The sequence below is a fragment of the Aulonocara stuartgranti genome (assembly GCF_965226115.1).
Source record: "Aulonocara stuartgranti genome assembly, chromosome: 18".
In the NCBI taxonomy this organism is placed as follows: domain Eukaryota; kingdom Metazoa; phylum Chordata; class Actinopteri; order Cichliformes; family Cichlidae; genus Aulonocara; species Aulonocara stuartgranti.
The window spans coordinates 35,945,161-35,961,395 of NC_138954.1; the positions used below are offsets into that span (position 1 = coordinate 35,945,161).

The window sequence follows — 16,235 nt, forward strand, 5'->3', positions numbered from 1 at the left end:
CACACACACACACACACACATAATTAGTTATTTATTTTTACATGTCAGTCATACAGTTTGGATCTAGCTGTGTTTTAGTACATCACTTGTATATTTTGTATTGTATTGCATACCTTTGTCCAGTTTTCTGGTCTTTCAGTTTATTTCATATGGAAACACAGCTCCTCCACCCTATTAAATATCTTCCATTTATTTGAACTTAATTCCTTCCTTCAGAACAAACTGCTGGGGACCTTTTCAATGGAAATAAGGGCGAATTAACCATCCTATAACACTCAACTTTGCCCAGTTGAAATTATGATGTTTTGTGACTTTTATTTACCATTAGAAATAGTTGTTTTATTCTGTTAAACAGATTGTTAAAATGAAAGAGAACAGTGTGTTTTAGGGATGGTGATGGTGTTGTGTTTCAACAGCCTTATCTTTGTGCTCAATTTCTCATTTTCCCACATCAGGGCAGAGACTCTATAGCAGGGCAGACTTCCTCCCTGTAGAGGGAGCACTTGTGCAGATTTTCCCAATAAGGAAGCGCTGAGGTGAAATTGTGCTTCATCAAGGCCCATCTGTGCGTACGCGGAACAAAGCGGACATTGTATTATTTTCCTACAAATTAAAATAAAACAAAAGGAGTAAACGGTATTTCCAACAAGTTGTGCTCAAACACAACGTGAAATAGTTGGACAGAAATATTGAAATAACACCAGATTTTAGAAGAAGGTTAACCCCATAAACAATACACACACCACATCTTGGAGTAAAATAAACATAAATAATTTCAAATTATGCGTCATGAACGATGTAACCTTGGAACATTTTACACACACGCTACCCAAAAACAACACTTGCAATGAAGACAAAGTTACACAAGTGTACAGGAACTGGAAACACAACTGGATCAGAGCTTCATATGGAGGCGGGTGTTATTGCTAAAAGACAATAGCATCCACCATTACTCAGGCACGTAGCATAGCTATTAGGTTGGCAGAGCTGGAATAGCTCATGTAAATACAGTGTAATACACTTCACATCCTAAACATCTTAAATTATGAAAGACTAAACATCACAGTGTTCATCTGTGCACACAACTCAGTCCCAAGGCACTCTGCTGCCCTCTACTGTCCAAAGTGATATGGCACTCTCTTGCGACACAAAACTTTGTGAACCTCATTACAGCAGCAAAGTGAAACATGCGCAATTACCTCCATATGTAACAACGCTGAATTTACAGTTGTGACCACATGTTTGTGTGGGTCACAGAATGACTGTTGGAGAAAAAAATCAAGACAAGACAAATAAAACCATCTTACTTGTGGCTTAAATCTGCTCTGGTCAACACTCTGCTCAACTACACGATGGGAGTGAAGTGGGAGGATGAAGTCTGGTTTAGGATTGTAGAGGAGGAGAAAAGAAGTCAGACATCAGGTGTGATCCTGTACGAGATCTTTGATTTTGAAGATGAAACTCTGCCCTGCTCTCTGGCCATCATCAACACTCCTGGATATGGAGACTCCAGAGGGACTGAACATGATGGACTTGTTGGATGGAGTTCATGAAGTTAGTGCAGTGGGTCTGGCGATGAAGGCGACAGACAATCGACTGGGTGACCGACTGATGTACGTCTTTGATTCAGTGTAAATTCTTTGTAACGATATGTAAGGAAAAAATTATAGCTCTCATCACACTCAGATGGAAGAAAACCTAAAAATACATTTAAGCTCCTGAAGGTGCAAAACTTAAATGTGCCAAAAATGAGAAGAATCGGTCTGTTCACTTCCTGTTTAATAACGGCCAGCTTGAAGATAAGAAAGAAAAATACCTGAAACTAAATTTTGAGCTCAGAGAGAGGAATGTAAGAGTTCACAGCCTTCCTGAAAGAAACTGCACCTCCAAAGCCAAGAGCAGCATTTAAAATGTTAAAGCAAAGTATCAGACTGACAGCCTGCATCCAAAATCTGCAAGAAAGAATCAGATTCACTGCAGTAAAACACAGAGAGATGAAACTCTAGAGAAACATGACAACATGAAGAATGAAGAGGTCACTCCATTTGTCGCTGAAGTTTTTAAACATAAAGAACCAATCAGAGACGAGACGCCTGGGCCAGGTTGTAAAACAGCTGTCAGCTGTACAGTCTGTGAGGAGATCTGTCACTGTCCTGGATGCATGGTGCCCTTAAATCACTGTGAGGTCTTTAGAGATGGTCTCTGCACGCCACGTGTCCTGCATCACTGCATGTGAAAGGTAAGTGGAGACATGTGACCAGGATAAGGAGAGGTCAGAAGAACGAACCACCAACAAAAGAGAAGGATGTTCATTGACTTGGACAGCCGAGAAGTTTTGTTTTGTTGTCTTTTCTTTTCCCGCCTGTCCCGTTTGGTTCTTTTGCATCAGAATTATTGTCTAAAGGCAAAGAAAGATGCCCAACGGATTTACTTTACCAAATGGACCATCCCGGCCTTGCCGTATATGCTCTGCTATACCCGGAGAAGCGGCCTCTCTCCTCCCCAGTGCTGCTTTTTGCTGGGACAACCAGCATTGTTGCTGTGGGAAACATAGCAGTGACCACTCTCCCCTTGGAGGATTTCTGGGAAGGAATGTTGGTGTTGATGGCATGTTGCTACACCTTACACTTAACATACCTGAAATGTGTTGCAACGGTCCTCTCTGTCATACAAACTGAGGTCATCGCTGATGCCATCCTTGATCGAGATGCCACTAGTGCATATAAGAAAGCAATAGCTGAGTGGAAGTCGTTCTTTGAAAAATAGGTGAATACCAAGCAGGATTTCATCGGGTCAGTTGCAGTTTGCTTAGTTTTGTAATACGTTTGAATAACTTGTGTTCCTAATTTGTCCTGAGAAATGGCTTCACTTAGAATTCCTTACAAAGGAATTTTTTTCTTAATAAAACTTTACCTGAGGCATGTGAAGGTTCAAGTCGTTTTTTGTATTATGCCATTATGTACAACATTGTGTGACTATGCCACCGTCACAAAAGTGTAAGACAGAAAAGTGTGTTTGATTTTACTTTCTGAATGAACACAACCAAATTCACTAAAAACCCAAGCATCTGGCATATTCAGAAGATCATTCTATATATTCAGACTTTCATTGTAATATATATATAATATTTTTCTAAACGGCATTCCATAATGTACATACATAAATATATACTATATATATTGTTTAGGGCGACTGGGGGGAAAAAGTGGGCACGTCTTTTTTTTTCTTCTTTTCCTGATGTCATGATCCTGGGTCTGTTGGCCCAGCGTTTTGAGTTTTAGTTTATGTAAGCCCGTCAGGTTTCCTAAGTTCATTTGTTATCATGCCTAGGTGTTTCTAGTTCTTATTATTTCCCCCTCGTGTTTCCAACTATGTTAAGTCTCCCCAGCTCTTCATGCGTTTCATGTCTGTGTCTTACGTTGTCAAGTTCGGGTTGTCATGTCTATGTCTCATTATGTTTCCTGTTTTATTGTGAAGAGGTCTGGTGTTTCTGTGTTCATCGTGTTCGGTTTTACTCTCCCACTGTGACGTCATTATGTTCATGTGTGCCAGCTGTTTCCCCATGTGTTCCCACTTCCCTCATCCTCCTCCTGTGTGTATTTAGTCCGTGTGCTTTCAGTCATTTGTTGTCAGGTCGTCTGCTCATCCATGTCTCATCCCCAGGTACCCATGTCAGTTCACTATGGTTAAGCTTTTTCATGTTTTGTTATTAGTTCACCCAGTTTAGGTTATTGTTTAGTTTTCACCGATGCCCTATTATTTTGTACCCTCGTTGCTAGTCTCAATAAACGGCTTGTTTTGTTTATCCACACCATGTTTTGGTCTGCGTTTGAGTCCTCCTCTGGAACACTTATGGTCTGCCCCAGCCAGACCGTGACACCTGAATTTTTTTTCTCAGATTTTTTTTTTCCCAGTGGCCCTAATCCTCTTCCGTACTGGCGGGACTTAGTTGGTTTTGTTTATTATTTTGGCCTGGGCTCACCCTGGAGCTATGCTTCCTGACCTTTGAAATAACCTTTGTTTTACTCACAGCTGGTTTCGGATGTTTGGCTTGGGAATCAGGGCGGGTACTTGTCTCTCTCTCCTCCAGCCTTATGTGCGTCTCTACACGCCTAGACTAGGGCCGTAACAATGCGTAAGAAACATTGAAACTGAAACATTGTGGGGCTGTATACAAGGGCAGTTATGTAATATATTAAATAAATAAAGGTCGAGGGGCTATGGTCATTTAGGGTGGGGATGGTAATTCCACTGAGACCAAAATATTGCACAGAACGTGGAAAGACTGAGATATTGCACATAGTTGATCAATAGCAGCAACAGAGTGGGTGTATTGGAGAAGTCTGTTCACACTCTGAGTTAGCATTAAGAGTTCTGACAGCCCACGGGATGATGGATCTAAACCTTTTTCAAGCAGGCAGGGTGTTGAAGAGGTGGTGGTTAGGGTGGAGGTGGCCCTTTATAAGTGCCCTGGCTCTGGAGAGACAACCTGGCAATTAAGTCCAGGGAGGAGCGTGGACAGCCGATCACCTTCTCTACAGTACTGTTGACCCTCTGCAGCCTCTTCTTGTCAGCTGTTGTGCAACCAGGGTACCACACAGGGATGGCGTGCACGCTCTCGATAGTGGCACGGTACACTGCAAAAACTCAAAATCTTACCAAGTATATTTCTCTTATTTCTAGTCAAATATCTCATTACACTTAAAATAAGACACAAGCAGCTACAAAGCAACATTCCAGTAAGCTACAGAAAAACTAGATAATTTTCACTTGTTTCATTGGTAGATTTTTTCACTTATTTCAAGTCAAAATATCTTGCATTAAGTGAAAAGATCTGTGGAGGTTGCACTAATGGTTCTGAGAATTTTCATTTTGATCTGAGAAAAGCACCAAAGCGACTGAGAAAAACTGTAAAAAACCAACAGGTGATCTGAGCTTTGTGCCGTGGTACCCTGCTGGAAGCAGCCGTTACTGTGGTCGGCACAGCACTCAGCAGGCCTTTGTGATTAAATGATGAACAGTCAGCTGGGGACCGAAGTGTGAGGAGATAATGTCCTCCAACCCATTGTACCACCACAACCAGCAGCCTGAACTGTTGACACGAGACAGGATGGATTCATGCTTTCATGTTGTTCACACCAAATTCTGACCAGAACATCTGAAAGTTGCAGCAGAAATGAAAACTCGTTTTTCCAATCTTATGTTTCCCAGGTTTGTTGAGCCTCAGTTTCCTGGTCTTAGCTGTGAGTGGTAACGCTCGGAGGGATCTTCTATTGCTAAGGCTGCTGCTGAAGTGTAGGAGTTATTTGGCTTGCTGTTGCCTTCCTATCACCTCAAAGCAGTCAGTCAATGTTTGTTTCATTTCGCCACATGACAGCTCAAAAAAACCTTATTTAGTTACAGAAGCTTTGGAAACCTTATCAATGTGCTTATCTGGTCCTTTTTCATCTGAGTTTTAGCAAGCTATTTTTGGCCACAGAAATATGGCTCGCTACATATTTTCTCTTTTTTTCTGACCTTTCCCTATAAATTGTTACAGATACATGGTTGTTAGGAAAATCCTAATATATGAGCAGTTTGTGAAATAGTCACACAGCCTGTCCAAAGACCGTGCAGGGTTCAAAGTCACCCTTCTCCTTCATGCCTGCATGTCTAAATGCTCGCACTCCCTGCCATGCTGCCATATAATTGACTGGATATTTGCACTAATCAGGAGTCGATGCGTTGATGATTTATAGCAGGAGGGTATTTTCATAGAAGTTGCCCAATAAATCAAGAAGCTCCACTAAAAACACATCAGTTTAGTAAAAAATGAAACATTTGAGTCCAGTATGGCCACGAAATATTGGCATAATGACCTAAATGCACCCTGTACACCGCCTCCTTCTTTTACCCTGCTGAGGTTTATGTAACCGTCCTTCTTCAAAGTACTTTTTTTAATCCTAATGTGTAATGATGACAGAACAGACTGGATAATTAAAGAGGATGAAAGCCCCGACTCATCGTCACCACCTGCGGTCTATTATAGTGGAGTCTTGTCAGACATGAAAAGTGATTCACTGTCTTTAGGGGGGAAACGCTGTCATAGACATGAATTAACAGATTATATTTTGTGACCCAAATGAAGACAAAAGACAAATTGACTTCATTAGTTACACTTTGCTAGCACCAGCTTGGATCTTCTTTTGCCTTCAGAACTGCTTAAATTCTTCGAGACACTGAGGCGCGCAGTGTGAAATAATGACTCAGGTCTGTCAAAAGAAAAGAAACGAACCTGCTTTGAGAAAGTGCAGAAGTTTGTTTAAAAATGTACGGAGTAAAAGTAAAACGTTGTCAGAAGAATACAGCACAGATGTATTTGTACTTTGTTCCCTCCCACCTCTGCAGTCCAGGATGATGTTTCATATACGTCACATTAAAATATGAATATTGCTAATTGTAAAAAAGACAGACAGACACTGACAGGATGTGATGAAGACATCTTTTATTGGAGAGTTATGACATCACTGCTAAGCAGTATTTCAGCACAGACCTGCTCGCCGTCTGTGGTTTACTTCTACCAGTCTCTAAATAGATTCAGCATTTGAGCTGCTGGATGTTTATCTGTATGCACAGTTGTGTGCTTTTTTTAAAAACATGTATATCCCAGCTGCTGTTCTTCCACTTCTTTTCCTCAGCTCTCCTTTTCATTTGCCCCTCACTGTCAGATGCACCCATCCTGTTTTCTACTTGTATTCGCTCCCCTCCAGCACACTGCATAAATGCTCTATTCCACTTCCCCTCCCTCATCCTCATCAGCAGCACATGCTTCAAATTCCTTCTCGGGTAAGAGGCCATATTCATTGAGAAAGGCCTCAACATCCGTTGCAAAGAACTCTTCATTGAAGTGTTTGGTCACAGACAGGAAGTTACCCAGTAACTCACCAGCCTTGTACACCAATAGGGTAGGAAGAACCTGGAAGAATAGCAGCAAAACTCCAAATGAGCTTGTAGCCATTATAACTGGAAGTGCTCGGTGTAACTCCCAGCCACAGGAATATTTCCTGGACAAGAAACCTTTAAAAGAATGTTTTCAGTATAGGGAACAGGATGGAAATAAGAACCCGGGGAACCCTGCAGGGGTTGAGTTGTCCACTTGTCCTCATTTTTATAGATCAAGGCCAGAGTAACCCAAGCTTAAAGTGTTCATTAAGGTATTTGTCACACAGATATAAAATAAGCTCATAGATTAGTGTTGACCATAGGGTGCTTAGTTTATGTAGAAAATGTCGTTTGTTGTTGTTTCGGTTTACGTGCTGAAATTGTTTTATGTGTGTTTATGTGTAGACTTGTATATAGTTAAACATATAATGTCAAACTCTGAATATTGATTTGTAAATAAGGACATTTGAAATAAGGGCGCCGGAACAGAACAAGTGTAACGACATCATACTCCTCTTCAAGCACATACATTGTGTAGACACAGAGATATACATGAAAACCAGATGCTTTTCTTGTTATTTCAGTTATATTTGCACGTTCAAAATAAAATTCTATCTATCTACACCCAAAACAAAGTTCTGTGCTACACGTTCTGGAGCTGAAAGTGCATTTAAAAGTCTAATTCTTCATCAGCAAAGTAGCAGTGCACTAACCTCAGAGGAGAAGCGTTCGGCAGCACCGGTGGCCACGGCGTCAATGCGACAGAATTTAACACTGGGGTATTCAGCAGCCAAACAGTCCAGGCATGAGTTCAGCTCTTCACAGCCTGACAAACACAGAGAAGCCGCAGCCATTAGCAAACCACACTGTGTCCAGTACGTGGCTGTTTGGTGAATATCGATTTATTGTTTTCGTGTTGAGACTACACTTGAATATGCACCCCCCTCAAACACCTGACCTTTGACACCATGCTGGTAGATGTGGACCACCACCAGGGTCAACCGGTGTTCCTTCTCTATGACTTCAAGGAAGGCTTCTCCGCTCTCAAGTTCATGGACGGACTCAAACTTGGGACCAAAGCTCAGGCGCTCGTGCATTTCCTGCATACACTGTTTTCTGTAGCGTTTCAGGCAGCGTTCATCCTCATCTTGGATCAACTCATACTCCTGAACACTCATCTACAGTTGAGAAAACATATGTTACTGCTGCACTTGTTTTTACACTTGCATGCCTTTCTGTGGCATTACTAGGATTATATTGTTCCAGATGTTTCCATTCACCTTTCTGTTGAGTCTCTCCTTGTCATCATCTCGAGGACTGGACATTTGTCTGAGCAGCTCTCTCTTGTTCTGAGGGACAGTCTGATCCACACTGTCCAACTTAAACCTTCGCCAGTCATTAATGACACCTTTGGGACCTGGAGACACACAAAGAAGTGTAACAAAGCAACGTGTTTTCACGAGTGCAAAGCGCCACGAGTCGGCGACCACGAGTCAAAACAGCATCGAAGGCAGTAATAGCCTGAATCCCCCGAGTTTTGCATCCAGCTGTAATAGACTATCGTGTGACGTCGCTGACCTGTGTGATTGGCGGGCACTTCGTCCTCTTCTTGAGTGGTGGCAGACATCCTTTGGGAAGCCTGCGACACACAGAGTAGACAACAGTGTTTTTGCTACTTGAACAATGTTTTCTTTAGCTTAAATAAGCTTGTGTCATTTTGACTTGATGTCACAACTAATCAACATTGTGACAGCTCCAAATCTGCACAGCAAAATCTCCAGTGTTAAATTAACACTTTTGACAGTGTTATATGTGTAAAAGTAACCTAGTCAGTTTTGAAGATTAACAATGGCTAACACTGAGCAGTGCTGGTTTTCTAACACTGGAAAATAACTCAAAATGTTAGAAATATTCCAGTGTTAGAAAACCAGCACTGCTCAGTGTTAGTCTTTGTTAATCTTCAAAACTGACTAGGTTACTTTTACACATTTAATAAACATAATTTAACACTCAACAGTGTTGTATTTAACACTCAGAGGAGTGGACCCATATAGACTCTCTCTAGTGTTAATTTAACACTGGAGATTTTGCTGTGTGAATATCTGCAGCGTGATTCATGCATTTAAGCACACAGTTGTCACAAACATTTAGTTTAAACTAGGCTGAAGTTTACTTATCAGATTAAGATGAGATTACCAGGAGTCTGACACTCACACTTAGGACAGCTTATATAGATATATGTGAGTGAGATATGACATCATTTGTGAGCTAAAACCAATAAAATGTAATGAAAGCTAAACAAGACAATGAAGTTTTATTTTATTTATTATTTATAATGAATATTATTTAGATATTTATTTTATTGGTATGACCCTGAAAATGCAAAATCCTCTGTGACCGTTTTTACAATGGGAAAGATTTTTTCCTGCTTAGCGATGATCTAAATGCCAACATTGTAACTGGTTCAAAAGAAGCTGATGGACTCATGATTGTGTTATTTATCTGTTTTATGGCTCATTACTCAAACATTTTTGTATGCTTGTCAAAACACAGAAACGTTGGAGTTCTGTCTGTACTCCCAGTTCAAAGCCATTTGTTACATTACATAACTTCTAATGAGCAACACGATGTCTTTCTTTTAGTAACACATTCAAGTATCAGCACAGAGCTGACAGCAAAGTTTCAACTAAACAGCCCACAGAAAAATGACGTGGCTACATTGATGTTGCTGGGTGGGAGGAGCTTCACTGTCACAATCTTAAAAGACTGTGCATATCATTGCTCTAATTTTTATTTGATTTTGCCTCCCACATGAACTGAGACCAGGCAATTGTGCATAAAAAGACGTGCTGGAAAATGTTGTATTTATTCTTTATTTGCTATGCATCCGTCTGATTAGCAACTGCGATCACTAAATATTCCAGATATATTGCTTTCATACACCAGTACATGCCACACTGAAAGCTGCTGAGACAGCTGGGCGGTCGATGACAGCAAAGCTACGTCAGTCATATAACTGATGAAGCCCGTTAGGCTGAGGCAGCTAATTCGTTCAGGTTGTCAAAGCTTTCATTTCTTCCTTCACTGGTTTCGATGAGCTCACATTCAGTTAAAGAAGTGAACTTTAACTCTAGAGGGCGATGCTTTTTAACATGACATGGCTTGAAAAGTCAGTAAGAAAACACATAAGAATTGATTTAAGAAAATGAAGAAATGCAGAAGCACACATAAACAGATTTATATGCAACAACATGTTTGTGGAACACCAAACAACAAAGTAACTGAGTGTTAACCACATCTGCCGAACAATGACATTACTCAGTGTGTGTCAAAGGCTAGACTTACACCAGCAGCATTAACATTAACGGTTTTCAATGCAAAAATAAATATTTGCACCAATGCATGCTTTCTAAAGAAAAAAAGGACCAGCTCTTACCTTTGTCTGATGAATAAGAACGGGTTTTAAAAGCCAGTCAGTCAATCTTGTGATTCACTGATAGTGTGAGATCTGGCTGAGAGCGGGGAGTGCCGGCTTACAGAGGGTGGAGCTAGAGCAGAGGGAATAAGCTTAATCTTCACAGTCGTCATAATCACTGTCACCATAATGTTGTGTTGTTTAATATGATTAGATGCAATATCTGTCTCAGTGTTATGGACTGAGGAGGCCGAAGTGGACACAGCATTTTTACTTGTTTTACTTATGGAAAACAAAACAAGTTAAAGTAGTCGTCTGTTGCTTCGGTTACTTTTGAGAAAAAGAAAAAAAGAGTGAAATATGGTCTTTATCTAGCCAATGAGTTTATTTCTTCAGTTTACTTTTTATGGTTTGTTTTGGACCTCGCAGTTTAACTGTGGCAGTGTGTGCTCTGTTTTATCGTAGTATCTACAAGCCTGCAACACAAAATGTTAAAATAGAAACTTTTTATAATACAAAGAAAACCTCAGCAATCAGACAACAATCAGACAACAATCAGACAACAATCAGACAACAATCAGACAACAATCAGACAACCCCCTTTGAGTAAGCACTTGGCAAGAGCGGAAAGGAAAAACTCCTTTTCAACAGGAAGAAACCTCCGGAACCGGGCTCAGGAAGGGGCGGGGCCATCTTACCCTCCGACCATACATACATTACACAAACATCACATGGGGAAGACAGGTCAGAGAGGTATAACAATGCAAAATGCACCACATGAGGAAAGATAAGGAGAAAAAAATAACTCCCCCCAGACTGAGCTCCAACAGGGAGATCAGTTTGAGAACAGAAAAAACACCTCTGCACATGAAACAACTCGTAATACACCAAAGAAACACATGACAAGCAACAGGGGGGGGGGGGTAAAGGGTGAGAGACAGCCAGTGTAGACAGCACATCCGGGCCTGCGTGCGCTGGTCTCCTTGATCCGCCGTCAGCATCGGAAGGGAATAAGCGTCGAAGGCGTTTGGAAAGGGAGGGGGGATGAGTGCATATCAGTGTATATGTATGTGTGTGCGTGTCCATAGTTCAGCTGAGACAGTGTCCTTCACCCTGCCAGGCTAAGTAAACAGTCTAACAGCCAACCCAGGTGGCCTTGCATGGAATAGGAAGGAACAGACTCAACACAGTCGTTATCAGGGTGTTGTTGTTCAGCTCCAGCCTTGAGCCCACAGCTGGTGCCGAAGGGGTATGCACATGAAGTGATGGAGGTTTTTACTTTAGTGCAAACAGCTCATATGAATTTCAAAGCTGTTCTACAGTCCAACACTGGTCTCTCAATCTCCCGTTGGAGAGCCGTGAGCTTTGCCATACTTGCGTTCTGTGATGTTGTCATTTCTTGTGCTCAAGGAGCCGATTCTGAGAACTCACGGCAGTGTGCCTCCCCAAGATGTCATCCAATTTGCGCCCAGAGATGTTATTCCGAGCGAGCCCTTCAGAGATGTATCCAGTCTGCAGTCAGAGATCTTATTCTGAGTATTCACAGCAGCCGTAGCTTCTCCAAGATCTTATCCGTGCTGCACTCAATGAGCCCATTTTGAGAAACTCACGCCTCTTCAGATTGTTCCAATCCCAGCAGCCTTGTGGGGGTTTGAACAGCCGGTTCCGCTTCCTTAATTCTTCGATAAGTCAGGGCCAAGCCAGCTCCGATCAACCAGAACCCTGTTACCATGGTTCTGAATAGTTAGATATCTTCAGCACTCAGGCTCACCTGAGCCCAGACTTCTCGTTGAGAAAGGGGTGTCAATTGCATTTAGGGACCAGTTGATCAAAACCATAATTCAAATTAAAATATAAAACAAAAAGAAGATGCACATTCTCTGTCATATGGACTTGCATGAATAAAGGTCCTCTTCCTTCTCTCCAAGGTATGTGATAAGGCAGCAGATGGCTACTTCTCTAAGTATTTCAATTGTCTTGTGCTATTTAAGAAAAAATAAAGTATGAGTATAAACTACATGGGTGACTGCCAACAAAGTGCATTTCAAAGCTACCCAAAGTCTAAAGAGTTGTCCTACCTCAAGAAGCATGTCCTTGAGCTGCCTGATTCTCACTCCCTTAGCTCCTCCCCTTGAAAAAATGACATCCATCAGTTTTGGGGTGCAATGGTCAAGTGTAGCCATTCAAGGCTTACAGTGGTTGAACTCTTGAACTTCTCCTTTATCTGTAGACCACACAAACAGAAGAATTCAGTCTTGCAGACTATATTGCATTAATTAATGCTCTAATACATTAGTTAAAGATGATAGATGTGATCTAAGGCTACCCCAAGTTTTGAGGGAACAAAAACAATCTTAGTGAAGACAAAGGAGACATTCCCCACCATAACCATGGCGTAATCTGTAATTTTTTAGCAACCCTGTTTTTGTTTCAAATTTACACATTGTGTTTATGTCTTTCAAGCTTATGTAAAAACATAAGCTTGAAAGTCCACCATGCCATATTCACCATATGTGAATTTGCCCGGGCTACACCAATGATCAATTACACCATAAATAATCAACAAAAAAGTGCCGTCCCTGGGTGGGCTCGAACCACCAACCTTTCGGTTAACAGCCGAACGCGCTAACCGATTGCGCCACAGAGACACACGAGCCTTAAAGCCCTTCAAGGAGAATAAACGCGTAAATTTTGACGAAAAAAATCTTGTCTTTTCCTTAGTCTACTAACTTTTCCGTTTACAATGATCAACACTTAAAGTATTGTTGGGCATACACACAGCAATAAGCAATAACAGCAGCTCTGTACCCTAACACTGTAGCTAAACTCAAAGTATTTTTCCCTCGTTAACAGCTGCCCGGCTAGCTCAGTCGGTAGAGCATGAGACTCTTAATCTCAGGGTCGTGGGTTCGAGCCCCACGTTGGGCGCATGTCTTTTGTGTTTTGTATTTCCATACAACAAAAAAAGCCCATAGATATTTAGCCATTTAAACAAACAAAAAACAGAAACCACTGCTTCCGGAACCTTTCGCGTGTTAGGCGAACGTCATTCTGTTGTATACAATATATTATTCTTATTATATTCTAATTTTTGCTATATAACTTTTGCACTGTCCACTTCCTGCTGTGACAAAACAAATTTCCCACGTGTGGGACAAATAAAGGTTAGCTTATCTTATCTTATAACCACTACACTACAGAGACACTGGTGTCGATGTCAAGTTGAATGACCGAAACACCAGTTTACCAGACCGTTCTGTAGCCTATACATGCGTTGGTGGTATAGTGGTTAGCATAGCTGCCTTCCAAGCAGTTGACCCGGGTTCGATTCCCGGCCAACGCAAAGTTTTCGTGAACGATTTCCTACTACCAGCAGACAATCTACTGTTTTACATGTAAAGAAAAGATCACCCAGAATATGTCTCTTTAGCTCTGACCTTTTCTCGTTCTCCCTACAAAGATCTTATCAAATTAGCTTCTTTTTTTCTGAAATGTTTAAAAAAACAACACAACGCTGTTTTTAATGAGTTTAGGGCTAAAATGGGTATGTGTATGGTGTGACCTGGCTTAATCTATGATCAATAATTCTGGCCAATAAATCCCCAGAAAGTCAATTCTATTCACCTGTACACGGTTTTACACACACACACACACACACACACACACACACACACACACACACACACACACACACACACACACACACACACACGTGTTGTTAAACTGTGTTGCACTGGCCGGAAATCTAACACTCGGATTATTGTGCCAAAAAAAGCGAAGCCGGAAATGAGCGGAGTTAGTCTCTTGTTTTTCTAATACGCTCTCTGAACTGCCACGAACCAATCGCATCGCTCGTTTCCATGATATGGAGGAAGCGTACAGAGTGTAGGTAATAGTCAGTCACACGACTGCTATATATGTCTGCCTGGAAGCAGTAGCTAAACCTGATCTGAGTTGTTTGGATGCCTTTTCATTGTAGGTAGTTATAACCGCCTTGGTGCTGCTGTCAGGTCGATGCTGTAAGCTGTTACAGCCACTTGTCGTTTGCTAGGCTACAATGCTATCACCATCCGTGGACAATCTGAGCTGCTGGCAGTGAATTGTTGGAGAAATAGAGTTCAGGTACTGTTTTCTTCGTGCCCACGTGTTTATCTCTTCCTTTAGTGTTAAGTAGTAGTTAAGACCGTTATTGTATAAGTCCTGCTTGGCAGCTGCTTGTTGGTCCTCACGGGAAAATGCCATGGCAGCGTCGATACCTTCATATGAGCCAGAATTCAGCTCTCTCATTGGTTTGAGATGTCACTGATGGTCTCGTGGTTTTGTTTCCCAGCCGGTTAAACCATGAAGACCAGTAAGTCCTACAAGCTTGTGCTGCACAAGAAAGGTTTCGGTGGAAGCGGTGAGTAGAGACTCTTCTCCGTGTTTGCTTCTCTGCAAAGATTTGATTGCTTTTGCAAATGAACTTATCCTCCGAATAGACGATGAGTTGGTTGTCAACCCAAGAGTTTTCCCTCAAGTCACTTTGGGGAACATAATTGAGATTGCACATCCCACCGATGAATACAGGTGAGATTATGTGAGATTGCTGTATTTTTATAGGGGTAAGCGTCTGCCATTGAAACTATAATGTGGCCTTGTCCCTTGTGAAATATTCCCAGCCCCCTCCTGCTGCAGGTGAAGAGCCTCAAAGAGGACCTACAGAAAGGTAATCTGAGGTAGCAGCGTGTTTGTGGTGTTTAAACGTGTCATTTATTCTTTATAAGATAAAACCTGATGGCTTATTGCTGCAATAGACGATACGATTGACTTTTTAATGTAGTCGTTTCCCTTTAAGACAGCTTTTCTCTGTTTCTGGGCTGATCAAGGTCTGATCCCTGCTCACACGTGTAGAGGCAGCATCTGAATGCTTGGATCAGTCTGAAGCCTGAGCTGTTACCAGGGTTTTTGTGCTGTGTTTAAAAACAGCACTGTAAATGAAAATGTACTTGCAGGGCTCCTTTGGCCCTGATGTCAGCTTTCATGCTTGCTGGCGCTGTGTGTTTATGTACATGGGTAATATGATAGCTCTGCCTCACAGCTGATGGACATGTTGTCGTTACACAGAGACGATCAGTGTGGACCAGACTGTAGCACAGGCCTTCAAGCTGCGTGCATACCAGGATGTCATCGTTAACATCGTCGACCCTAAGGTACGTTGGCTCCGAGCGCTCCTCGGCCCCTCGACCGTCGCTGGGACACAGTGTCTGTTTTTTGTCTGTCAGGATGTAACGCTGGACCTGGTGGAGCTGACGTTCAAGGACCAGTACATCGGCAGAGGAGACATGTGGAGACTGAAGAAAAGCCTGGTGGGCCATGTGAGCGTCAGGTCCATTTGAATGCTGCGTGCGCAGTGGTATTTACGTTTGCTGTGCTCTGGTTCCTTCCAGGTGAGCACATGTGCTTACGTGACCCAGAAGGTTGAGTTCGCAGGAATCAGGTACATAAATGAAATGACTTCACAGCGCTGATTGTAAGGGTTAACCAGAAGGATGAGGCATTTTAGTGCTAGTGACATTTACGCTTTGTTCACGATGGCGAATGAAGTGAGAGTTTGTCATACTAAAGATGTGTTTGAATCTTCAGAGCTCAGGCCAGTGAACTCTGGGTGAAAGGAGAGAAGGTGACCTGTGGCTACATCAGTGAAGACACCAGGGTAAGTGGAAGAAGATGCTGATGCAGCCATCTGTCGTTACCGCAGCCAAGGAAACGCTGGCCCTGTTTTTATCCATCCTACAGTGTCCGCATGTTGCAAAGACGTTAACATGTCATTGTAATAACCAAGAGTATCAATAAAGTTCCGACTGAAAGGTTTGACCTCCTCCGGTCCTGCATCACTACTTTACTGACTAAAGAGCTAAAA

General features: G+C 42.0%; 2 protein-coding genes across 6 annotated transcripts in view; one reads left to right on the top strand and one right to left on the bottom strand.

Annotated features, from left to right (window-relative positions):
• Window positions 1–6,467: 6,467 nt before the first annotated feature.
• Window positions 6,468–10,465, bottom strand: LOC309693909 (phosducin-like). Its single transcript, XM_082513543.1, has 6 exons — window positions 10,358–10,465; window positions 8,500–8,560; window positions 8,202–8,338; window positions 7,880–8,099; window positions 7,635–7,747; window positions 6,468–6,955 (listed from the first exon to the last, which is right to left on the bottom strand). The coding sequence occupies exons 2-6, from the start codon at window positions 8,546–8,548 to the stop codon at window positions 6,767–6,769; spliced, it is 708 nt and encodes a 235-aa protein (XP_082369669.1). The 5' UTR covers window positions 8,549–8,560; window positions 10,358–10,465; the 3' UTR covers window positions 6,468–6,766.
• A 3,655-nt stretch (window positions 10,466–14,120) lies between these two features.
• depdc5 (DEP domain containing 5, GATOR1 subcomplex subunit) overlaps window positions 14,121–16,235 on the top strand; it is a 26,135-nt gene continuing 24,020 nt past the window's right edge. For all 5 annotated transcript variants that reach the window (XR_014272810.1, XM_082513979.1, XM_082513981.1 and 2 more), the window contains exons 1-9: window positions 14,121–14,225; window positions 14,316–14,458; window positions 14,667–14,735; window positions 14,815–14,902; window positions 14,995–15,041; window positions 15,440–15,525; window positions 15,598–15,681; window positions 15,763–15,812; window positions 15,959–16,028. Coding sequence is in view for 4 of the 5 variants with exons in the window: in XM_082513979.1 (XP_082370105.1) it covers window positions 14,678–14,735; window positions 14,815–14,902; window positions 14,995–15,041; window positions 15,440–15,525; window positions 15,598–15,681; window positions 15,763–15,812; window positions 15,959–16,028 (483 nt within the window). In the remaining variant the exon portion in view is untranslated. The remainder of the gene's footprint in view (window positions 14,226–14,315; window positions 14,459–14,666; window positions 14,736–14,814; window positions 14,903–14,994; window positions 15,042–15,439; window positions 15,526–15,597; window positions 15,682–15,762; window positions 15,813–15,958; window positions 16,029–16,235) is intronic.

What these genes read in the sequence shown, in the direction of transcription:
- LOC309693909 (XM_082513543.1), bottom strand. Translation starts at nt 8,548, where the DNA reads ATGTCTGCCACCACTCAAGAAGAGGACGAAGTGCCCGCCAATCACACA. An exon ending in AGTGCCCGCCAATCACACAG is followed by an intron (nt 8,339 to 8,499) that starts GTCAGCGACGTC and finishes GTGTGTCTCCAG; the next exon opens with GTCCCAAAGGTGTCATTAAT. An exon ending in CCGAACGCTTCTCCTCTGAG is followed by an intron (nt 6,956 to 7,634) that starts GTTAGTGCACTG and finishes CTATTCTTCCAG; the next exon opens with GTTCTTCCTACCCTATTGGT.